This window comes from Nomia melanderi, chromosome 10 (genome assembly GCF_051020985.1).
Source record: "Nomia melanderi isolate GNS246 chromosome 10, iyNomMela1, whole genome shotgun sequence".
Lineage (NCBI taxonomy): Eukaryota > Metazoa > Arthropoda > Insecta > Hymenoptera > Halictidae > Nomia > Nomia melanderi.
The window spans coordinates 3845294-3870596 of NC_135008.1; the positions used below are offsets into that span (position 1 = coordinate 3845294).

Genomic DNA, 25303 nt, shown 5'->3' on the forward strand with positions numbered 1-25303 from the left:
CGTTTAGATTTATTGGATTGAAGCAAATATAATTGAGACCGTCATCGAAATAAGTGCTGGCGAACGTGTTAATGACTATTGCTGACTATAATCATTTATCCCCATCGAAATCACGAACAGTGTATGAATCTCATTTTTTCTTTTATTCTAGTCCTAGATAGTCACATGAATTTGGCACCATTGATACGCTTTCATTCAGTTATTTTCCTCGACGCGGTTCAGATGAAATGAAAATAGATGAACTGGAATAAATTCTTCACCGGAGTGAAAAGCCACGGGGTCAGTCGAAATGTGGGCGAGGTGGAAACGGAAGACGAAGATATCACCGACAGCAATGCTACCGTTTCTACCGAAAAGATATCGCATTTCCTTGGAATGCGTTTCCACAAATTTCCTTTCGATCACTTCTCACAGAAATGCATTAGAATCGTCTTCCTCGCGGTTAATGCAATGACATTCGTAAGTAAGAACGGTTAACACGTTGAACGCCGCACGATTTCATAGAGCAAAATACACAAAATGGAAAAAATACAATATTAAATCATTTGACTGAATTGGATCATTGCACGTTCATCAAACTGAATTTCACCGCAATGGAGAGTATTATTTATAATATAGAAACGTTTGCGAATCATCGTTTAATTGAGTGAATTATAGTAACTCGATTTGCTTGGGGGTCACCGGTGACCCCCATGGCATTCAACGTGTTAACGCATACGAAAGATCTGTTATCGAGGGAATATTTTTACAGTGAATAAATATTCTCGCAATGAACAAAGCTTGCAGGTATTGTCGGAGTCGTTACGTCTGTGTGGACTCTCACCGACGACAGAGTGATGTCTAGATTGATCGGGCACCGGCTATTCTTGATCACTTTATTGCTGACCGGTTTGATCGGTTCTCTTGCGTCTCTGCTTGGGATAATTGGATTGATTCGAAAAAGGAAGAAGTATCTGCAGACTGTTGGTTTTTATTGTTAAAAAGAGATACTTCAATCGACAACTGGAAATGACTAGAACGTTATTCTGGCTTCAGTACGGATTCTATTGCCTGTCGTTTCTCTGCGTGATCTTTGTAACCGCTCTGTCGAGCTTCTGGATTTTCGAAGAAATTATAAAAAGCATTCAGAGCAACATGCTCACGGCCATTAAGAGTTATCACTCTTCGTCGACGAGTAAGAAAGCTTGGGACAATACTCATAGATACGTAAGAAACCAGTCTCTGTTAATAATCATTTCTTTTGCTATGTTGTTGTGTTTCTTAAGAAAGCTGTTGAAAAATGATTATATTTTAGTTGAAGTGCTGTGGAATTATGTCTTCGAACGACTGGAGCAATTACTACATTAATATACCGAAGAGCTGTTGCGCCACAGCTATTGAGGAAGTAACAAATATTGAACGAATCTGGATGAACAGTATCAGATGTTCCTCGTTTTACTAGTAGATCTTTAACTGTTTCAGTGTATTCGAATGACGGAAGCTGTAGCCTTCAAACCGGGGTGCCTAAGGAACGCTGTACTTTTATTAACGACACATGTTCATGCTATAAGCATAGCAGCCCTCGTGATTTTTCTAATTTTAGTAAGTTGAAAGTGGACTGGGGAAAAAGCCTAGACTTCAGATTTCCAATTAAACCACTGCAAAAAACGAGTATTATTTGATTAAGTACTCATGAAAGACACTCGCAAGTTCACGATTTTACTGTGACTTCTTGCGAACGAACGGTACAAGTAACATTTACTCATTTTGCTTGCAGTTATTGAGTTTCCTGCTCACTCTTTGCATTCTGGGCATATCAAAGGAACGTCGTGCTAGCCGAGGATGATCCAAGAGATTACCGAAGACACAATGTTGGAGGCTGAGGGCGAAGCACGAGGATCGAGAAGAGACAATGACATACTCGCCGATGAAACGTTTTCTCGTTTTTATTATCATATATAGATCATATATTTTCTGAAAACACTTAATATATTGTACTTATGATAGTAATATTGTAAGTTATTGGACATGCTGGTTGGGTGGCGGCACGGTGGTGCCTGTCATGGCGGCGATTCGTCGATTGGAGTTTCACGTTAACTTCTTTTTTTTTCTCTTTTCCTCTGCTTTTTCTTTTATGCTTTCCTCTGACAACTCTTTCGAGAGCTTTCTCTGACGATCGCGAATCCTTGGATCGTCGAGGACGCCGGGAGAAAAAAATACATTTATAAAAAATTATCTCTGGCAATCGTTCTCTTTCGTCCTCGAAAGGGTTCCCGAAACGAGATTTTGTGAAATCGATAAAGAGAGAGGCTTGAACCTCGGCAGCATTATCCGAATTGTTCGTTGCGAGACGACGAAAAGTGTATTGACATCGTAATAATAAACTCGTTGAACGCGATACAGATCTGTCTTTATCTCTCCTAATCGCGCGGATACCCTAAGTACCTCTGCATGCACCTGTTTCGTCCACGAATTTCTCGGCAAATAAATCGTTCCCTTGTATACATATACATGTGTACATATACATACATATAGATCCGCCTGTCCACTTACGGTGTGTATTCTCGCGTCTCTCGTGTACGGGACCGGTCGATTTAAGTCAAACTCCGAAATGCCTCAATCGCTTTCGACGATAACAGAAGATTATTCTACAGAAAGTACGTTTCGCTCTGAACGTTCGCTGTTTCGGTAATAAATACGCGGTTCGTGAAACGTGAGATTTGATTTCCATGTCTATCCGGGTTGCCCTTTTTCGATTTAGAATTTCTCGCCACGGAAGAATTCGTTTGAAAGCGGCGGGGACATTGTAGGATCGAATTAAATGACTCGGTTCGTACAACGTGTACGGGTGTGAAGTGTGCGTGAGCACTGGGAAACATAGTCATAGAGGACAGGGCTGGGCGCAGTCTCAGACAGGTTTCCATCCAATTACAGATATATTATATCATAGCAAACATCGTGACTATTTACAATAAATACAGTCGATTAGATTATATAAATAAAATATATCGTATCGTTAGTTTAGGTTTACAGCAACACGTGACAGTAAACAATTAGATCAGCGGCAAAGTAGCGTTTAATCTACTTAGGGGTAGTGGTCATAGTAGCTGCAGCATGACTTGACTCTCTTCTGTCATTCACACACCTTTCTCTCTTACGATCTCCCTCTCACCCTCTCACGCTTTTAATTTTTGTTATTTTCTCTTCAATATAACACTCTCTTTCACTCTCTCTCTCTCTCTCTCTCGCACTCACTCATACACACTCTCTCTCTCTCCCTCTCTCGCTCTCTTTTGCTCTTTCTCCCACCGAAACTTCAGTTCTGTTCCGAACCTCGACACATCGTCGAGATTCACTTCGCGAGAATCGAATACCATACATCATCGTCATCATCAGCGTCATCATCATCATCATCATCATCATTATCATCTTCATCATCATCACGTGGTCCGACGGATTCAGCTAGCTTCCGGCCATACATAATTTCTCTTTTCGCATAATAATACGATCCGCGTGTAATCGTAATTAATAATTAATTAATAATCGTAATAATCATAATAATCATAATAATCGTAATAATAATAATAATCGATTTACTTCTTCGATTTCTACCCCGTTAATTCCAGAAGTATTTATATTTATATATATATTTATATGTATATATATATATATTTATATTTATATTCATATTTATATTTAATCGCGTCCCCCCCCGCACGCGGTCGATAACTTCGTCGGGGAACGTGTAAAAAGTTTTTTTTTTCCCGGAATGTTTTCCCTTCACGTTCTGCGAAACGAGACGAAACTTCACGGAAGTTAGAGAGCGAATACACTCGTCGATTATCCCAATCTCTTACGTTCCTCTTTTCGTTATCCTTTTCTTCGTCATCCCCCCCTCCCTCCCCCCTCCGTTATTTTATCTCTCTCTATCTCTTTGAATTCTCGTAGAAACGTAGAACCCGAGGAACGAGCCGTGGGGCGGCCGTTCTCTCAGCGACCCTGCACGCTTTAGTATAATCCCACCATTAAACCGTAGGCTCGCAGATCGCCTACCACGCTCGCCTCCCGCTTTAATAATTTGACACTCGATGCTTCTATCGTTTTATTTTCGTACTCTTTTCTTTATTTTTAAAAAATAGTCGATTCTTTGAACGCCGTTACCGATCCGTTTGGTAATTATATAATTAGATATACGGTTACAGATACGAAGAAACGGGGCCTGGATGGGCGTGGATACGAGGAGGATGAGGATGGGCTCGAGAATAAAGGGAGTTATTGGGCAGTGTGAGTGTTTAGATGTCCACGTATCGAAGCTGTAGCTCTGATGGCGTCATCCTTTCGCTGGAATATCGCGATGGCAGCGTTAAGTTCACGGATATATACGCGACCGAAACACGGGACGCGTCTCGACGAACACGGTGTAACCGGTGCGCGACGTTCACGACCACGCGTTCATGGGCGAGTCCCTCCGCGCACCCTGTGTCTTATCTACATTATTTTTTATTTACTTTAGTTTCCTTTCCTTTTAATTTTAAGAAAGTAAAACGGAGAACTAAGAAACGTGACCGCCTTCGACCCCGCCGGGGCACGAGTGCCGACGGCGAGGGCTCGCTTGGACCGCAGAATTTGGAAAATTTGGTGTTACATAGCTCTAAACACTCGAGTTCGAGTTAAAAATACATTACACGAAGCTTTCCTATATATCTCTCTCTCTCTTTTTCTTTCTCTCTCCCTCCCTCTTCATATTCTCTTTCTCTTTGTCTCTCTTCTCTATACATATACTTCTCTTCATTTTTTTTTTGTTCCTTCCGTAACGTTTATACACTCAGCGCGTAGTGTTATCTTTTATTTTATTTATTTTTTTTTTGGTTTTGTCGTTTTTTTCCTCAATTTCTATCCGCGACAAGCGGAGAGCTTGTCGCCGCGATGCCAGCTATCTAAATCCCGTTAAAATGGCGCCGTCTAAAGCCGTCGCAAAATATCGAATGTGGCGGGGGCGTCCGCGTACGAACGTTCGCGGGAACGCGGGAAAGTAACGCGTCGGGGCAATCGAGGGGAATATGTCGAAAGGAAAGAAACGAGAGGGGAAAAGGTAGGGTGGGTAGTGGCTCAGTGTCAACCCTTCCGGTGCTGAAATTCGATTACCGTTCCCGTGGAACATCGTACTTTCGTCTGTTGCGCGCGGTGGAACACGGTTAGCCGTCTCACGAACGAATCTCGCTCGTCTCCGGGTAAATTCGATCACGCGGCGTGGCGCGACGTTAACGTAGAAGCGAAAACGCGATTAAAGAAGATCGTCAGAAGCGAACGCGCACCGTTGGACCGCAGATTTTACGCGTACAATAAGATACTTTGCTTCCACAAAATAGTCTATGAGAAAAAGAATTTAATCGGCATAAACATCCGCAGTCCGTTCACCTATTCCCGGCGGCTAAACGTTCAAGAGAAGGGAGCACGTAATCTCGTCAAGCAAAAGAAGCATCGACGTAGCTACTTCGTTTCACTGAATCCACCAGGGACATGTCCAACCGTTATTTTCTCTCGTTTACCCTGCACACGTCGATCAACGTTTCCACAGCACCGAGGGGGTCAATCGGTTCGTACATCGGAGGGTTGGGAAGGTGTCGGCGGAGGCTGGTGCTAAATAATAGCTTACGCGCGTAGAGACGTTAATATGGCGTTCAGTACACCGCGAAAACGATCGGCACTGATCAGCGTTAATTTAGATACACACACTTAGTTACTCGGTGAAGGAAACGATAGTTAACGCTCTTTATTCATATCCAGCAAGCACGAATATGCGATATTGTGTTTATACGTTATTATTACCGACAATGAGTCCGTCCACATTCGCGTGGCTCGCAGAAACAGACATCGCGTGCGCGCGCGCGCGCCCTACGCTTCCTTCCGCTCTAGTCCTCGGCGCGAAGGTACCATTTTTTTTCAATCCCACTCACCACAGTGCCCGTGGAAAGTTGATTATCCTCGAACGGTTCCACGGGCGACGTGAGATACCCTCGAGGAAGTGGCGGACGCTGGCGCTGAACGGGGAATCAGGGTTTGGGGAATAGGACACATCCATCAGTTAAAAATACCTTAGCCACGCTATTTAGTGATGTCCTCTAACTAGTCACGCTCGTTACTGTTGCACCGAAAGCACCACTTTATAATACACCCTAACACATTTCTCTCACTCTCTCCCTCTCGCTCTTTCTTTCTCTCCCACTCTCTCTTTCTCTCTCTCTCTCTCTCTCTCTCTCTCCCTCTTTCTCCTTGAATCGCTTAGAATTCTGGATACGCCGATTTGCGGCGCGCCTGTACGAATCTTAGCATCCTCTTTCTTATCGACCGAAACAGCTCCTCTATCCTCGGTCCCACGGGGGCCATTCATTGTTGAGATACGCGCGTCTGTGTCCCTTCCACTCGCGATCTACCGTACAGCTATTGTCCTCATCCGTGCTCCTCATTCGTTTGCTCTCCTCGATCGAGTGCTAAGTACGGCTGAAACATCGCGCCGTCACACGACGGGCCAGACAGGGTACACACGGTTTCCATATGGTAACATCGACGATCGTGACACACGGCTCGGTACCTTATCCTACTGGAAAAAAGTATCTACGTCAATGTAAAGCTATATATTGACTAGTTTCTCTCACTCGGTTCGCCCTCAACGACGAATGGCCTTGGCTTCGGTCCTCGCCGCCCCGTCAGTGTTCCTTCGTCCGATTCCGCGCCGGATCGAGATCTCGCGTCCCGACCGGTGCACAAACCGTTCACGATTTTCCACGTTCCGCGCCTCGGTTTCCGGCTCCCCGGACATCCCCTTAACTCCTTTCGTCTGCTCTCTAAATTCGATCTCGTCGAAGGAACATCATCGAGCGTCCGGACGTCTCGCGGTCACCCTCGCTTCGCCGTCGCCGGGGACAACGGGTCCCCGCGCAACGTGGCTCTCGTCACCCCCTGCCGCCTCCTCTTCCGTTTACCATACCGATGAGCCGCGAGTCACGCGATTCCGAGCCCTTACACAACTACACCCTATCACGTTACATAATAATCGTATTAACGTTAATGTTTTTGGCATCTTCGAAATACACAAATAGACTTTGGTATAAAACTTTTTTTCTCTCCTTCGCTTGATAGTGTTCAGTGCGCGTTTCCGCGCGCGCGCCCGCTCGCAGCGCGCGTCCGCGCGCTCCGCCTCCGCTTCCGTTCATCCGTTCAAACATCCGCCACGCGCGCCTCTCGAAATTCCTGTTTCGCTTCGATTTGGACAGTTCTCCCGGCTAGGGGAGAGGGGGGCTGCTGGCTCGACCCGGCGATCTAGCAGATCTTGTCTAGCCACCAGAGCTTGCACGTCGGCGCGCCTCTCCTTCTGCGGCGTTTCTTGCTGGACGGGTCGACCGCCTTCTTCACGAACCTAATGTTGTACGGGTCCTCCGCCAGCTCGGGGTAGAGCTGCGCATCGTGTATGTACACGCCCTCGTAGTTCGACGCGGATCCCGACTTCAGTATCTCGTCGTGCTCGGCTACCATCCACTCGATGGTCGTAGGAGTGTTCGTCTTGAGCGCTTCGCGTTCCCTGTGCCAGGCTTTCCGTATGGCGGTCGCCTTCGCGTGATGGAGCAGTCTTTGTTTCTCTTTCTCGGCGGTGGTGCCGTAACGCAGGTTCACCACGTAGCTGGCACCGTGGATCTTCACGTCTATCAGCGAGCTGTTGCCGCTGCCGTTCTCGCTCTCGTGGTAGGTCGTGTTCACCTGCCCGCCCAGGCGCTTCAGTTGACCGCGGTCCTCGCTGGCTTTCCAGGTCTGCTCCTTCACGAAATAGAACGCGTCCTGCTGGGCGCTGTGCACCACGAACGTGAACGGCAGGAAGTAGGAACGGTTGAACACCGAGGTGAACACGTCTTTGTAGATGGTGTTCGTGGTTGGCACGCTGGACACGACTGCTTGGCCGTCGGCTGTCCTGGAGACCAGGATTCCCTTGCCGAACGGAGGATCGGACGCTGCGCCTAAGCGGGTCGGTATCAGCTCGCTGGTGTCCTTCTTCAGGGCTGAACGGGGCGGCGCGGATAAGCTGACGGCGTCGCCTGAGTGCCTTTGCGCGATATGAGCCAGGAAGCCAGACTGGACGCCCAGATTTCTAGTTCTCTTTTTCTTCCCGAAGATCGAGGTGCCTGGGCCCAATGCCGGCGGAACCAGGCTGTCTGGCAGTTCTTCGGGGAACAGTTGCGGCGCTAGGCTTTTCAGATCGTAGCCTAGGTGTGACAACCATGATATGTGATCTGAAAGACGAGAATGCGTCGAATGAGTAAATGTTAAATCATTTTCAATTTCATCGTTTCTATTTCATTCCAATTTCTGCGTACTAATCTCTGAAAATCAATATCCGCTTGAACACCAGCGGTTTAATGACAAGAGCTATTTGGCTACGGTTGCCAGCGCTAAGTAGAACCGAGAACGTATCAGTATTGATCTGACTTGAACCTGGACAAGCTATTAATCTTGCACAAAGCAATTGCTCATGGAAGACACAGTGTCCTTACCTGTGGGTTGATTTGGTCTGTCTGTATGCCTGACATCAATAGGGTCGTTCCCGTTAAACCTATACAAGTGCAGGTGTGTTGGAGTGTCCACTCTGTCCAGGACGTTCTCCCACAAAGGAGACATCTGTTTTCCAATCAATGGGTCGTACACTTTACCGTTTGGCATATGTACCAGCGACGTCACCTGTAAATCGAAGTTCACGATGAAGTACAAAAACTCAGCACAGAACATCCTTTTCACTTACAACTCTGTCTCACCTGATCCAACAGTCCTCCACAGAAATCGACAGGTAAATACAAATAAGGGTTGGAGTCGTAAACGATATGTCCGTAGGGTGATCTCATGATCTCTCTGATCACTTCGCCGTATTGACTGAAGATCATGATAGGAGTGCCACACTGATCGGTGGCAATATAATATTTGTGCCTGTAGAATTGTGCGTAGATGAGGTGTCCCCTGTCATCGTACACCAGCGACATCAATTTCGTATCCCGCGGACTGTATATCTGGCTCACTTCGAGGGGACGCTTTTGATTATTATAGAAGAACTGAGTAACGTTTCCATAGTTATCTTTCCTCGTGGCCAAACGGTCGAGATGATCGTAATAGTAGCGCACATCGAAGCGTCCGCGTTTGATAGCTCGAACCAGGAGACCTTTAGCGTTATAATAAAACCTCTCCTCCCTGGCGTTTTGCACTACCGACCCCCTGTTGTCGTATTTGTAAAGACCATCGCCGAACTTCACTATTCTGTCCATGCTGTTGTACTCCATGGGTATCGTGTTCCCTCTGTACGTCAACGACAACATGTTCCCGTTGGCGTCGTACTTGAACCACCACGGCTCTTGGCCCTCGACCCCGCTTAATTGACCGTCGCAATCCCAAGTATAATTCTTCACGTTGGTATACGTGTTCACGCCTACGTTACGAGTGTACGTCCTGGTCTGATTGATTCTGCCGCGAGAATCGTGAGTGAACTCCATTCTGAATACTTCTAACTGATGAATCGTGAGAGTCACCTGAGTCTCTAAGTACCTGTCATCGGTGATGCGAGAGAACAACGCTGTACCATCGAACACAGTGGTCTCGTTGGTCTGAGGTCTGGTCACTTTGAACTGACCGATCTGCTCCAACATGCCGGTTCTAGGACTGTACGCCATGGTGTGCGCCGGTAGTGTCAGGCCGCCTATTCTGCCTTGAACGTTGATCAGCCGGAAGTTCGAGTCGTAATCGAAAGTGAACTTGGCGTTGCTGAGGCCAGTCTTAGCGCCAAAATCGATACGTTCCTCTACCAGCAAGCCGGCGCTGAATTGATAGTCCCACTTGTACTCGACGTCCCTCTCGGAGTGAATCACCGCTGACGGGAGTCCGCTTTCGGTGTACCTGATTTCGCTCTTCCCATCCCCGTGCACCACCTCCGCCAACTGTCCCGAAGTGTGGTACCTGTAGACGATCCTCGCTCCATCGCCAGGGAACACGGTTTGCAATAAGTTGCCATCGTGACTGTAGTGCTGAAGATAAGCCCTAGTGCTGCCTGGAGGAGTGTATGTTACTCGTAGGAATCCCAAAGACGCTTGACACGAGAACGAGTGTTTCGTTCCCGACGGCAGGATAATATGACGCAAACCACCGTCGTCGTCGTACTGCAGAGAGAAGTGTCTGTCGCTGGCCAGAGTGATCTTCGAGAGCATGTTGAAGTCGTTGTAAGTGTAACGTTTCGTGCCGTCTTGGCTGTTGGTCACCTCGGCCAGCTGACCATGACGATCGTAGCCGTAGGATTCGTCGGAAGCACCCCATTTCCAGCTCTCTATGCGGTTGAACCTGTCGTACGTTATACTGAGGTTGTGTCCCTGCTCGTGCGGCTGCCATGTCAGGGGTAATCCGGCTTGGTCGAAAGTGACAGTCAGCAGAGGGTTCCTAGTCTTGTCGTAAAACGTTTCACGGCTGAAAGCTTGCTCGAACTCCACGCCTATCACTCTCGTCTCGTTCACCCAGATCTCCCTGTTCAGCGTCTGCTGGAAATGACTGACGTCGCCGACTAAGTTGTACGTGGTTGTCATCGTGTTCGTTAATTCCCCTAGAGACATCAGCTGGTAGCTCCACATCGGTAACATTTCCGCCTCCACTGGCAATGCAGCTTCTAATAGCGGGTGTTTCGTGGTTGGGGCACTGAGGACTCTCCCACCGCCCGGCAGAAGGACCTCGAGGCTGCTGTTAGTGAAAGCGATGGCTTTCTTGATCTTGGCATCTGATGAAATGAACACAATAAACGTTAATTCTCATAGGAAAATAGGAGCAACTATTAAGTTGGCTAAAGGGTATCCTAGTCTGTTTCTTAATCTAACGTTCTCTAGTGCATCGAACATTTCAAACTTACCATCAGTGATAGTCAGCACCTTCGACCTCTCGTTCTTCATCTCGTACTCAATTTCCCGTTGCTTGTCACCCTTCGAGAGAGCTTGCAGAGGCGCGGACACCTTCACGGACAAACCTTCGTTATCAGACAAGTCCGAGGATAGCTTCAGTTTCTCGCCGGTAGGTAGAATGACGTCTGTGACTCGTCCCAGACCGTCATAATTGTATATATACGTCTCTCCGCCCTGGAACAAAACGCGCAAACGTTTCAAACACATTCTAGACACGCCGAACACTTCGAAAACTAGCGTTGTACACTTACTCCTGATCGACTGGTGAGCAACCCGGTGGATCCGTCATACCCGAAAACGATTTCAGCTCTACCTCTTTCAGAGAGTATCTCGAGGAACCCGACAGCCGAGATCTTCAATTCAGATTTGTGGTCCTGAGTGTTCTCGATGGAGCTGACGACGCTGCTGTAGTCCCTGAAGAACTGGATCTTATTGTGAGCGCTATCGGTTATAGTCGAGAGTTTGCCGAAGCTCGTGTTTTTACTGTACAGGAACGAATAACGTGTCTTGCCGGACGTCAGGTCCTTGGTGGAGCTATGTTGACCGTATCGATTGAACACGTAGATCTCGTTGGTAGGCGGGAACGGTATATGGAATTCGCCACTCTCGTCGTGGTTCGGCAGGTATGGTTGAAGAGCGAGAATGTGCAGGCTACCTTGATCAGCCACGTGCAGCACGCCATCGGGAGAGATCGCTATCGCCGATATAGCAGTGAACTTGGCATTAGACGACAGAAGGGTCTCTGTGCTGCTCGTGTCGTCGGTGCACGAGCAACTCTCCAAATCTTTGGTGCTAGGAGTGGTGTTGTTGCACTCGCATTGGCCGCGCAGTCGTTCCTGCTGCTGCCCTGCGAAATGCGACATTTTCCCAGAGCTATCCACCACTCTGATGGTGTTCACGCGATGAGAGTCACTCTCGGCTATGTAGAGTTCACCGGTAGGGCTGAAGCCAACTGCCAAGACGGAGCCAAGCACTTCATCAGGTTTCTTGGGATTCAAGACGTTCGTGGAATTCGCTTTGGACGCGTCCCCGTCGTTGGCATTGCTGCTGCTGCTGGCACAGTGCAGCGGCGTGCCGGCTACGACACGCACTTTGAGGTCGCTGGTAAGTTTCAGGACTAGCCTGTCGTCGATAAAGTGCAGAGAACCGTCCAACGGGCTTAAAGTCAATCCGGTTGGCCACTGAAGTTGAGCCTGATGGGCAGGTATGGCGCCCACGCAAGGTGCTGGGGACCAGTGATTATGATGACCATGGTGGCCTACGAGGGTGTGGATGATACCGTCGGGATTCACCGCTCGGATGTTCCTACCGTCGGCGATGTACATCGTCTTATCGGCTGCTATGGCGATTCCTATCGGATCACCGGAGATTCATTTAGTTAACATGTAACATAAACAAGGTTATTTCAACACTCGATACAAGTAATCACCTTTAGGATGTGCTAACTTGGCACGAATAGCTGGGCCATCGTCGCCGCAGTGGCTCTCGTCTCCAGGAATGCATCTCTCGCCGCTTCCGACAACCGGCTCGATGTTGATGCTAGGATTCTGCACCACCTCCAGTGTCAACGCCTTCAATATTTGATGCTTCTCGGGGTCGCTAATGTACAGGTGTCCGTCGGCTGGGGATACGCAGAGGTAGTATTGGTAGGCTACCTGCGTCGCGCTGTAAAATCGAAACGTGAACATGAATCATCCCTTATCGAAGCGATTATCGAACAGCCGACTCCGCGGTTTAGAAAATGCCCGAACCCACCTCAAGATCAAGACGGTGTAGACATTTCCCTTTGGCGTAATCCTCCGGACTAGATTGAAATCTCCGACGTAGATGCTGCCGTCCGGACCGCTGGTAAGTGCGACCGGGGTCAGTAGCTTCGCGTCTTTGGCGAGGCCGTTGCAGTCCTGGCAGACCAGGCTCCTCTGTAGACCAGTACCCATCACCACCTTCACGGTGCGGGGATACTGTTTGAAGTGGAGCGTGGTGCCGTCGCCTTTCTGCAGGATGCCCTCGTGGAAATTGTAATGGTGATGGATGTCGAGGCCCCAGCCGCCGATGTCCGAGATGTCCACGTCGAATCCTTGCAGCGTGGCCGTCTGGGTCTCCCATATCACCGAGCGGCAAGTGGAATGCTGATAGCCGATCGAGATTCTGGCTTGCGCCACGCCGTACACCTTCTGCTTGTAAACGTTCCGCTTATTCCAGGCGAACGTGTGCGTCAGATTCGGATCTGCCTCGTAGGTCTTGGTGTGCAGCGAGCCCTCGATCTCCACGTGCACGTGCACATGCGTCAGCGACTTCGGAATGAGCGGCCCGGTCAACTGCATCCTCACCGTGGACAGGTAACCGGCCGCCTGGCTGCTCTGGTACATCAAGTGTAGGTTCGAGCCCGGAATCGCGATGCTCTCTTGAACGATCTGCAAGTAGGGTCAGCTGGTCACTCGAAAATGTTGTTTACGGCCGCGGGACCGACTGCCCGGGGACATTTGAATTTTAAATCAGCCCCGTGGAACAGCTTTCGCCACCGACTTCGAGGACGCGCAGATGCGGGCACAGAGTTCCAGAGGAAATCTGGTGCAAAGTGTCCGCTGTTATGCAGCGTCTGATCTTCGCGTTTCAGCGTCGACTGTGATGACCAGCGTCGGGTAACTGGATTCAATCTTATACCATTCGATGAAACATACTTTGAACTTTATGTAAATGGATCAGATAGAGTAAGACTGTCAACGCTGTTATAGAGAGTTTAAACACGTAGACAGGATCATTTGTCAGCTTGATTAGATTGAGCATTTAGGAAAGTGAGCTTGCGACGTTTTAGCAATGAGTATGTTAGTTCAATTTACCTGGCTCTCGGCGAACACCAGACTCCTGCCAGGCAGCCCGCCCACCTTCTCCGGCATCCAGGTGCTGACAATGATCGGCCTCAGCAGTTCGTGGTCGTGCTCAAGGCACGGGCCGTGCTCGCTAAAGAGTCCCATGGAGATCCCTGGGAAGCCTATTATATTGTACGCCATAAATGGTAAGGAACTTAAAAACATAAAACACTTAAGGACGGAACAAAGACGGCACACACGTTCAGCAACGTCACGGATGAATCCTGTCCTCTATGCGGGTGATCGGCCAGTTTGCAGAGCAACGATTAAGACACACAATCTCCAAAATGAAGTAACGAACAGATAAGAACGGAACGGGTAACGTAAAGGAAACTACGAGATCGCCGCGGATATACACATACATTCATGTTCGACACGCATCGTGGTACATACACGAAACCGTTGGACCGTTTATTCGTCCCGTTAATCGCGTCGATAATGGGAAACGCGATATAACGTGAAAGAAATACGAAAAATGAAGAGGAAAATAAAAAGGAGATATAATATAGGGGTTAATACTTACCGACAGCTGGGCTAGGGGGTTGGTTCGATTTATGGGACTCGCCGTCCATGTTAAGGGTCATCACCACAGGAGGTAGAACCACTATTTGATTCCATGGCACGAACACGGTCCTCGTAAGGGGTTTGAAGGGGCTCCGCTGGAACTGAAGCGTCACTGCACCGCCGCCGTTGACCAGCACGTCAAACCTGATCGAAGTAGGTAAATGCATTTCAAACTATACCGCTTCCGGTATTGCGTCGCGGTGCGACGCGATCGATAAAGGATACGCGCCGGGTTCTCCTCAACCGTGACCAATTCGAGAACGGATAGTTTTCGATAACTGTCGGGAAATACTTGTCGCAATGACCCGCAAACGATTTCCGCTTCTCATTGTTTCAGGGATCGCGCTGGGAAACGTGTTTCCCCGGGCTTGAACTTTATCGTCTACCAATTCAACCGTCGTTTTCTTGTTTTCCACCCGTTTAACACTTCATTAGTTAAACGAATAAATACTTGGGAACAATTTCGACGATGCGGAGTGCTTAAATTCTAGTATACGCGTGGAATCGTTTATCTTTATCGTTATCTGTTGAAAAGCTATCTGCTATTGCCGTTTCCTCAAATCTCAAAACTGAATTTTAACCCCTTGACGTTAATTACCCACGGATCAAAGCAAACAACTATTCTGCTACTATCAATGTATTATCTTCAAATGAAATTCCCACCTGAAGTAGAATGGAAAATTTTGTTGCATTTCTTACAAATTGTCGATAGTAAAATATTACACGAGCTTAGTAACGAAAGTAAATAGTACGCCATGGGGTTAACACGTTGAATGCCGTGGGGGTGAAGGTGACCCCTAACCGAATCGGATTACTATAGTTCACTCAGACGATTATTTGGAGATTTATATACTAATGTGACATTCAGCTACATGAACATGCAATAATAACAATTCAATCAAATTGATTTAATATATTCTTTCGATTTGGGTATTTTGCTCAATGAAATCGTGCGGCATTCAACGTGTTCTATTTCTTGTACCATTTCCTTGCTCAAATCTGATTGGAAGCAGAAACAGAGTGCTCGACTCCGGACAGGACGAAGGAGGACTTAACGGAAAGTCGCGCTACTCGCAGACAAGCATCGTCAAACGTTTGGCGCACATACTTATTGGCACAGTCCGCGATAATAACTAGCAATCTATCAGCCCTAGCCCGTGTATTCATTAATGGTGAATAGAACGGTTCGGCCGGGGTCCAAGCTCCGCCAGGATTAGCCCGGCACGGCCGTGCGCGCGGTAACGTCACACCGGCGAGTTCAACGGTGGATTTCGTCGCGATGCAATCTCGCATTCGTAGTTTCACCGTATTATGGTAAAATTTCGACAGCTATCGGGACTGAATGGTGGGGCGGAGGGAGGGGGAGGGGGCGGGAACGGAGGTCGGACTAATCACGCAGGTTTGCACGGAGTAATTAGGAAGCTTTCGACATCATTAGCTGGGGCTTTGATGTGGTTTGCCGGGCCAACTCCTCCGGCTCCGTGTTTCAGGATTATCCTCGCCGGGATTACTATATACCTGTTAGGTATAGGTGTTTCCAGCGTCTCCGTTCCCGCCCTTCATTACAATACAGCCTTGATCCTATTACGAAGAACGTCCAAGCTGGCGTGCACGCTTCCCACCCATCATCGTGCACAAATACTAATGTCACGCATACGGTTCCCCGATGTTCCGGCGCGGAACCATCATCGTCCGCGGGAGGAAAGGATAATGCGTGCCTCGACGTTCGTACCATACGATCGCGATGCGAAATGATCGAATTACGGGGATTCTAATAGGTCGATGCTCTGGACCGTTGTTTCCCGATTTCAATAAACGCGCAGCTGTTGAATTCGGATTCTATGGAATGTAATTCGAGATTCGTTTTTACTTTAGTGGGATTTTAAAGATTCATCGATTGTCAACGTCGTGCCATCTTTGCGTGCTTGATTGCGAGCGCAGACTGCTACGCGAGCGTATTCTTCTCGAGCTACGAGGTAATATTGTCTAAAGCGGAATACTTCCCTCAATGGAAGGATCTTTGCCGGCGACTCGTACGACATTCTTGAATTAATGGTACGCGCACAGCGTGTCTCGCTGTCTACGGCACTTCTAACAGAGATCTTGTCACTTATCCCTTGATTAAAGCACAATATAGGCTACGTCGCTTAAGTTCGCGATGAATTGAGTCTACGGAAATGGTACCTTTGAGGACGAACCGGTCTCAATGAAGAGACTCATCTAACCAACTATTTGAATCAACGAGAGACGCGTCATCGAGCTTCGAGCACGCTTCTTCTATACGCCGATGCGCCCGAGATCATCTTCACACCAATTTAAGAATGTCCTACTAGCGCAGAAGAGAAGCATAGAAATTCGTATTTCATTGATCGATCTCAGTGATAATTTCCCACTAATTCTATCGGTATCAGCTTTCATAATCCTATGACTTACATCGTTTACATAAAATAAAGGAAAAGTTCTACTTACCATCCATCAGCCCTGGTCAACGTGAACCCGAAGCGGGAGTCCCTGTCCACGGACACCCGGATGCCTACTATTCCGATTCCTTGCTCGGTTACAACTTGTCCTCGCATCACCGCCACTCGACTGTTACAAATCAAAAATATATCCGTGCCTCCGAAAGCCGGATCGTATCGTTGACCCGTTGCGCCGCGGAATGCTGATTCGAATTGTCACAATGTAACGTAAATAACGAACTGTCGCCATAGGATACATCACCATATTTCTAACGCGTTTCAACAGCATCAACATAACCTACTGAATTCCTCGTTACTGCTACATGCATCTCTAACAAATTTACTGTCCGAAATATCGAACCGAATGAAACTTTGAAGGAAGCGAAAGTCTTGATATATTTTCCAAACTCGGGTTTCAGTCTCAACAGCGTCCTCCCTAAATATTAGTGCAGCGGTCAACGCGTCGAACTTCATCTTCGTGGAGGCCAAGCGGCTTCCGGGCACAGATCGAATCAATTTAACGAGCAGCCTTCCATCTCTCTCCCTTGTATCTATCGGTCTCTTCCTCCCGTCCCTACCTCCCGCCCCTTACCGGTTGTATCCTAAGGGCAGACGGCGAGAGCGCGAACAATCGATTCTGTCTGTCAAATCAGCTTCCGCGGTCAACGGTTCAATGCGATCCAATATTCTCACTTCGCTGCCAATACGATCCGCAACTCCATTGGAAGGCCGGCGGTACCCGTCGGCTCGCGCACGGCGAGAGCTAATGCCTCCGCTCGAATCGGGAAGCGATACAAATTGATTTTACAAACGGAACAATGGGAACACGCGGGGCGACTCTATGCCTCGCCATTGAGCGTTATCTCGCGCTCGTCGGTCGGTCGCTACGCGCGCGTACATATCGGCAACGAAGCGGGAACATACGATATATGTGTGTATTTGTTTTTTTTTTTTCTCTTTGCTTTTCATTCACTTTACTTTGTTCTTTTTCTTTTCTTTTTTTTTCTCTTTCGTGACTTTTCTTTTCACTTTTTTTTTTGAAAACATTTTTTTCTTTTCTTTTCTGTTTTGACTTTTTTGCTTGGTTTCATGTCTGTGCTTGGATTCATGTCTTTCGAGCATTGTCGTTCTCTTTTTTTTTTCTTTTGTTTCAAAGGGCTCGGGGAATCAAAAAGTAGAAGATCATTCGGCAAACAAACAAAGAAAAAAAAAATATATATATATATAGAAGTAGAACGATCGTTCTGAGGCAGGTAAATAAAGGGGTTTGTTTTTGGGGGTCTGGCAGGGCGAGGGTGTCTTGTTTCTTTCGGTACTTTCGTGAGAGTAGAACGCATGCATATATATCATGTAATAGATACGTAATAGGCGTAATGAAAAGTATGGTAAGTATAAAATCTGAGGGCTGGATTATCTGCGATATATAAAGTTGGAGTATGTTTAAGCTGAATATAATTTAAGCGATCTGTGTTGTGCTGAATATAATGAGATCGATATAGGTAGGTAGATAATAATAATAAGAAGAATAATATATAGAATATGCGGTGTATCACGCGCACGCGTATGCAGCTCGTTAGGGTGGCCCAAATCGCATCCTATCTCAAACAGAAACATCAACATCAAAAGTCAACTCTGCATATAAATCCAATCTCAATTCAAACTCCCGGAAAATAATAGAAAATTGAAGTATCTCATTTTAATTCCCGACAGAACCCCAATTTACCAGGACAAGTCACCGCGAAGCTCGAACGATCCCCTAACGATCACCCTCTATTATAATAAAACGAGAATAAATTCTGGGCGGCCTAACAAGCTACAACGATGCGTTCGTTATGTAAATATATATATATTAATCGGTCCCTAAGGGATTGCGTATGGGGTGTCATGATTCGTTCTTGGAGGATCGCACGTTCTCCCCCCAGTGAAAACGGTAAGATGGACGACCCTAGGCTACGAGGTTCGTCCCGGCGAGGGACCTTCCGCTGCGCGCACCGTGCCACCATTCGGTGACTTGGGGATCAAACAACATGCCCGGGTGCTGATCCTCCAAGTACGAGCACAGCAAGGTGGCAGGCACAGTCGTCACTACTGGTAAAGTCCAAACCATAGTTGAACGGTTTCCAAAACTAAAAAAGGTAACGCAACAGTGAACCAATCGAAAGAATGAAGAACGGAAAAACCATTGAGCGAATTCGTTTGATCGGAGGTCCCGGACACAGCGAGAGTTCTTTCTTACAGCGGCGGACACCGAGAAACCGGGCCGGCGTGTTCCTCTTAATTGCGATTCGGATGAGCGAGCTTTGCGCGTAATTTTCAGCAGACAACGTGCATCTGCGCGTGCTCCCAAGGCGAAAGTTACCGGAACATATAGAAAGAATTATAATGCAATTGTTATTTCTTTATCGCAGACATTAACGATTAGAACTATGGAAGAAAATGTTAATACAGAGTCGTTACGGTTCGGATACAGCGCGACTTCCGAATGCAGCATTTTTCATCGGAATCCCCCGCATCTTTTAGTTAGCTTCAAATGAGCGCATGCATAAAAAAAAGTTTTATGCACACGTTTGTTCATGCTGCACGTGTCTTGCAGTCTCGTTCTAGTATTCTTCGGGAGATGCATGCCCCATATCTCGGCGAGCGCGGAGGCAAAACTCGCTCGTCTGAATCGAGCTTTGAGAAGGAACTGCGAGCATGGATTCTGGACGTCGGACTACTAAAAAGACATTTGCGTAACGTATTTCCGATTCCGTATGATTTTTCAAGCACAGAGAAAGTTTCTGGGGCATTGATTCCTTTGAATAACGATGTTTCAAAGTTCCGATGATAACAGTAGAGAATAACTATCGGATATGCGTCGAATACAAGCTGTCCTCTCGTTATCTTCCCGTTTAGAATCCATTATCGCGGCACCTCCGTGTTACGAGGAACACCCTGTAGAAGAGCGCCGCTGTTGAAAATTTGGAGCGCAGTTCTGTCGGTTTAAATAAATGAAGCCTTATCCGCACACAGATGTCGCCTGCACAAACATATTATACACCGTACTAATTAACCCTATTAATATAACGCGCGCGATGGTGTGCGCCGGCAGGATGAAAATACCGTGAGCGTATTCGAAAATCAATGGAAAAAGTAAGGAGAACAATGCGCGCACAAAAAAGCTTTGTCCGTCGTAACGGCGCTCCAAACTTTCGAACGGCAGCGCGCACGTGTGTACGCGGCGCGCGTGTGTATAGATCGAACGATGGAAAATGAAGAAAATAAAAAGCGAACGGTCGGTGTCCCGGCAAAGAGAGAGAGAAATCGCGCGACACTACTGCGAAACGTGCCGATTCTGTCTCTCCGTTTCGTTCCCCGTCGACGTCTTTTCGTCTCTTTCACCCGGCACACCAGAGAGACTTTCTCTCTCTCACTCTCTCTCTCTCTCCCCACTGCGCCTTCGATATCTTCTTTGCTTTCAATTTTTCTCTTCCGTTCCGTTTTTTCTCTCTTTTATTTACCGTTCGACTACTACTCCCGTAGATTATACACAGAGATTACTCCGATCCATCCACGGGGATCCGCGTGTTTACGCGCGAACCGAAATCCCCGGTTACCGTCGCGTAATGGCGGACGACGCAACGCGGCGACAAAATGGTTCCCGGTATACGGCAGACGCGAACACGACCGAACGGTCGATCGGACTGAATCGATAATCTCTATTATACAAGAAGAGGGTATTTCGTAGTGTTCTTTTTCCTTCGTTGCTTTCTCTTTTTCTTTTGTTCTTTTTCTTTTGATAATTTTTACATTTTGTATTTTTTTTTTTATTTTTTTTCGGTTGGTGAGTATATATGATAATTACTTTCGGTGGGTTTTAGATAGCACGGATCGGTTCAAGACAGACACAGGGCTTTGGTGTACGGGGTTGTTGGCACATTGTAAGACAGGTGATAACAGACGTAGACAAGGGACAAGGAGGGAATGGTCGATCGGGTACTTTTCGTAAAAGCTGTGTGACGGTTGTTCCCCGATTATTACACGTGATCGTACATAGCCGATCCGTCGGTTTCGAATACAAAAAATCGACGTGGCGTAATACGTTTCACCTTGACTTATTATTATTACTGTTTTATTTTTTTTTTTGGTTTTTTAATTATCCGTATGTCGTTTCACGTCGTCGTGTATCTCTTTTTGGTGAAGTACACACTTTTTTTCGGTGGCTTTCTCGTTGTGATCACTATATTTATTTCATCGTCAGCAATCGTGATTGATTCGTAACGTCGGAAAGGAACAATTGAAGAAAAAGAAAAAGTATATATGGTATGGAACGCAAGAGTCTTGGACGCAACAAGAGGCGCGCAATAAAGTCAGCGTTTCGTGTGAATGCTAGGGACAAAGTTTCACTAGAGACAAACTCGAGACAAGGGTTTTGGTTACGTACATAAAAGTGCAAGCCTGGCAACACAAAACAACACAAGACCAGGTATATAATATATATATAAATATATATGTATATAATATAGAGATCGAATTTCATAAAGTACACGATTCTCAAACATACTATTGCCGTTTAACGGGACGGTGATGGTAGCTAAACTTAGCGCTAACAGGGGGACACGAAGACAATACATAACAAAAACAGAACGGGACGAGACGGCAGGGATTGACAACATACCGACGACATATCACAGATAACACAGAGACAATTCGTACGATTGTAGTTTCATTTTAATGTAGGTGTGAACGGGGGACGCTCTGGCTTTCGTTCGTGGACGGAAGTTCCAGTTCCAAACCAAGCGAAACATGCTCGCATCTCGACAAACTAACTCCGAGCTAAGAAGAACCAATTCTTTTCGAATCGACAAGGAATTTTTGTAATGCACAGTCGAAGGGAGCTGCGAACTCTTTCGGTCGAAGACGTTTGAAGACATCTTTGCGCGGAGAGAAACTTGCTACAACCATTAATCAAATACATACTATATCTGTTGCAACGTATCGATCATACTTGTACGAGTTTCATGAGAATACCAAACTTGAAAACTTTAAAGTACACATTGAAAGTTGTTGGTTACGGTTTGTCGGAACTCAACGCCGGACGAACGTAGCCACAGGGCCCAAGAACGACAGAAACAGATACACAGATAGACAGGTACGTACAGGAAAAAAAGAGAGAGCTTAAGAGAGCGACAGAATCAAACAAAGATACGGGATACAAGAGAAGAAGAGATAGAGAGAAAGAAAGAAAGATAGAGATAGTTGGTAGAAAGAGAAATCATATCGAAGGAGGCAACGAGTCGAACAAGCGAGGGTATGATCAAACACTGGCGAACAAAACGACGAACGAGATAACTGAATTCGACAAAACAGGCGAGGGGAGGGTATATAACATGAGGCGACACGGGGTGATCGAAATGGAAGAAAAATGAGAGAAGGAACAAAACATACAGTTCGAAAAAACGCAGGCTAAAAGGTGGTAACATACGTATACATATATAGATAGATACAAATACGGGACATACGAAAAAACATGTAAGATGAATGTACGAGCGAAACGAGCAATAGATGGTACTTTCTCTTTTCTTTTTGCATTTCTTTTTTTTTGGTTACTTTTTTCATATCTTTGTTTTTTTTTTTTGTAAAAAAAGTTGTTAGGATAATGAACGATTAGCGAGAGCTTGAGCTGCAACTTACCACGGTGTAAAGGAATTCCAGAACGTACTACGTGTGGGAAAAACCAACGAGAAGAAAGGGCGTTACCACGGTCACAGAACCCGCGTGTAGCGGGCAAAAAACGGACGAGCGTATGCAACATCGCGCGAGCAATCGTTTCCGCCATCTTTACGGTCCCACTATTAACGATCGTCGATTGCGACGGTGTCGTTTACGCGTGGGAACGATCGATATTCACGCGCGCAAACCCCTCGAGACCGAGCGTGGAGACCGTCCGAGACCTCTGGATCCTCTTTTCCGTAGACCCTCTGGACCCTGCTGGTTCCAGGAGCACGGCTTCCGGGACCACGGTTGCTCGAGGAGGTTCTCTCAGTTTTGCGATTTATCTAATCGGCGACGTATCGTCGCGAAATCGAGTGCTCCTCGCGATGTTCCGTACGCCGTTATAGAAACAATAGACGTAGACACACACTAAATCAAGCGTACCCATCACACACGCGGTCTTCGCCAATCACGCCAACATGAACGCAGTCACCCGCAGACTTATCCAACATAGAGTGGTATACACGTGACAGACACAAGTTGGAAACTACGCACACACATCATGTATACGGTATCACGTATATGTATATGTATATATATATAATGTTCATATATATATATATAAATATGTATGTATATAATATATAGAGATAGAAAGATAGCGAGAAAGAGAGGGAGAGTCATTGAGTTGTCGGTCATGATTGACCCGATTCGATGAGCAGGAGACCGGGAATGGGAATGGCGGTATTTTCTTTTTTTTTTTCGATGACTCCACTAGTTTAATGAGCGGATCTAGAAACGCCAGACCGGATGACGAATCGATGAAACGACGAGGTTCAAAGTCACAGTCTCTGGGCCTTTATATCGGAAGAAATTGATATCAGGCTATTGATCACGATGAAACGAGCACAAAGTGTAATGCCGTGTTGCGACATTCCTTTTTCCGAAGTATTTATAGCGAGTCATTTCTTCTTTCATTTTTTTTTTTCGTCTTTTTGCTCTCGTTGCTCGCTGTCAGGAGTACGACCTGTTTTACGTATCGTTCCACGTTGTCTAGAGCTGGAAGGCAACAAAAGCGAACGGAGGATCCGCGAGCGCGTTTCGAAGCATCGATGAACGGGGACGAGCCGATTTCCAGCGGGGGGGACTCTCGGGTCTCTTTTTCAATCAAGATACAAGGAATAATCCGACGATTGTGTTCCAATATAAGACTAGCGAAATTTCAATTTTCGATCCCGTTGATTGCGGAAACGCGCGAAACAGGGTTGCCTCCTTCGGAGGCCGGCCGAGATTTACTGCTCGGGGGACCGGGGAGGGGTGCGAGTAATTAAAAAGCCGCGCTCCAGCTCCCGATCCCCTTTGCACAGACGTACGCGGGGCGTTTGTCGTTCCGTTTGGAATTCAGCGTCTCGTCTCCAATCGACCTCCTATCCAGAAGTCGACGATGCTCCGAAACGACAGCGTTCGATCTCTCTTATCGCCAGTTGGCCCGGCTCGAGGGAAGCCCCCGACTGACAATGAGAAGAGATTCCATCGAGCCGGCAGCCATGACGGGGGACGATCTTCAGAATATTGATTACGGTGTCCGAGCGATCCCCAGCCTGAATTTCTGATTCACGGACCACGGATACTTGTATTCCGTCTGTCCGGTTCGGGATTCCATTCTGGGAACGGGGATGGGGTAGGGGGTGGACGCTTCCTCGTCTCGGTTCGCCTCGAGATAAGAATTCTCCACGCGAACCGTTCCGATCGGTGACTGCTTCATCGCTGTCAGCGAATATTTTTCCCCCCCTCTGACCGATCCCTCGGTTCAGGCCCGATTTTTCGTTTTACATCGATTTACATCGAATTAATTCGAACGGTCGCTGTCCGGACCGAGTTCCACGCCTTTTGTTGCACGGAGTTAGCCCCTCGAACCTTTTTCTCCTTATCTTCTTCATCTACGTTTTACAATCACCGATTCAAGACGTATAACGGTCACTGAATCTTCCCGATCACGTTTAGATCGTTAATCTTGGACTTTCGGGAACCGGCGGATCGTTGAATATGGAAGGTAATATGTAAAGGAGATCGGGGATACGACGGGGGATGAATTGTCAGCGACCTTGAGTGGACAATTGGCTCCGATGCAACAATGGCGTGGGCTCTGTCGCGGATAAAGCGACAGTGTTTCATGGAAACGAGGCTTTATTGTGCTCCAGCCGATCGAAGGAGTGGAAGAGCGTTTGGAAGGCGTCGGCGAGGGTGCTCGGAAACGGTGATCAATACCGTCGTGTGAGACGCCGCGAAACAATGGATACACACAACAGGGACAAACAAACTTTTATCCCGCTCTCCGGACGTCTCTTTCTCGGGGCACAAACGGAACCGGTCGTAAATATATATATATATATGTATGTATGTATTATATATATATATGTATGCAGAGACCGTGACACACGGATACGAGCTCCTAGGGAAAACGAGCGCGCGCGCGCGAAGGAACCAGCAGCAGCACGAGAGAAGTTTCAAACTTGTGTCTACCATCTCTAGAAATAATTTTACTTGGACGATCGAGTCGCGGCTTCGTCGTCGTCATTGGTTCTTTCATCGTTCGATCCGTCGATGCGACGGATCGTCGGAGAAAAGGTGCAAACAAAAAGAAGAAAAAAAGGAAACCAGAGTCAGATCGAAACCGAGACTGGGAAGTTCAAGATCGAGAAATAATGGTCGTCAACGAGACCGGAAGTCGATCGCCCTCGTGCGCTTTATCTATGAATCTCCCTTT

At 47.1% G+C, this 25303-nt stretch overlaps 2 protein-coding genes across 7 annotated transcripts in view; one reads left to right on the forward strand and one right to left on the reverse strand.

Moving 5' to 3' along the window:
- The first annotated feature begins 237 nt into the window (after positions 1 to 237).
- On the forward strand, positions 238 to 1825 carry LOC116434690 (tetraspanin-11). The gene is made up of 6 exons (XM_031993283.2): positions 238 to 459; positions 780 to 962; positions 1036 to 1206; positions 1295 to 1384; positions 1462 to 1581; positions 1757 to 1825. Exons 1-6 carry the CDS (start codon positions 238 to 240, stop codon positions 1823 to 1825), a joined length of 855 nt encoding a protein of 284 aa, XP_031849143.2.
- An 82-nt stretch (positions 1826 to 1907) lies between these two features.
- The window catches only part of Ten-a (Teneurin-a transmembrane protein), a 587521-nt gene continuing 564125 nt past the window's right edge, over positions 1908 to 25303 (reverse strand). For 4 of the 6 annotated variants that reach the window (XM_076371185.1, XM_076371184.1, XM_076371188.1 and 1 more), the window contains 11 exons: positions 22516 to 22542; positions 16853 to 16972; positions 14343 to 14527; positions 13790 to 13941; positions 12705 to 13363; positions 12379 to 12614; positions 11201 to 12300; positions 10901 to 11123; positions 8781 to 10771; positions 8523 to 8706; positions 1908 to 8261 (listed from right to left, as the gene is read on the reverse strand). In XM_076371185.1, coding sequence (XP_076227300.1) covers positions 7300 to 8261; positions 8523 to 8706; positions 8781 to 10771; positions 10901 to 11123; positions 11201 to 12300; positions 12379 to 12614; positions 12705 to 13363; positions 13790 to 13941; positions 14343 to 14527; positions 16853 to 16972; positions 22516 to 22542 — 5839 coding nt within the window. In that variant the 3' untranslated portion in view covers positions 1908 to 7299. The remainder of the gene's footprint in view (positions 8262 to 8522; positions 8707 to 8780; positions 10772 to 10900; positions 11124 to 11200; positions 12301 to 12378; positions 12615 to 12704; positions 13364 to 13789; positions 13942 to 14342; positions 14528 to 16852; positions 16973 to 22515; positions 22543 to 25303) is intronic. The other 2 variants (XM_076371186.1, XM_076371187.1) reach the window with 2 other exon arrangements.

What these genes read in the sequence shown, in the direction of transcription:
- LOC116434690 (XM_031993283.2), top strand. Translation starts at nt 238, where the DNA reads ATGAACTGGAATAAATTCTTCACCGGAGTGAAAAGCCACGGGGTCAGT. An exon ending in GGGACAATACTCATAGATAC is followed by an intron (nt 1,207 to 1,294) that starts GTAAGAAACCAG and finishes ATTATATTTTAG; the next exon opens with TTGAAGTGCTGTGGAATTAT. An exon ending in TCGTGATTTTTCTAATTTTA is followed by an intron (nt 1,582 to 1,756) that starts GTAAGTTGAAAG and finishes TTTTGCTTGCAG; the next exon opens with TTATTGAGTTTCCTGCTCAC.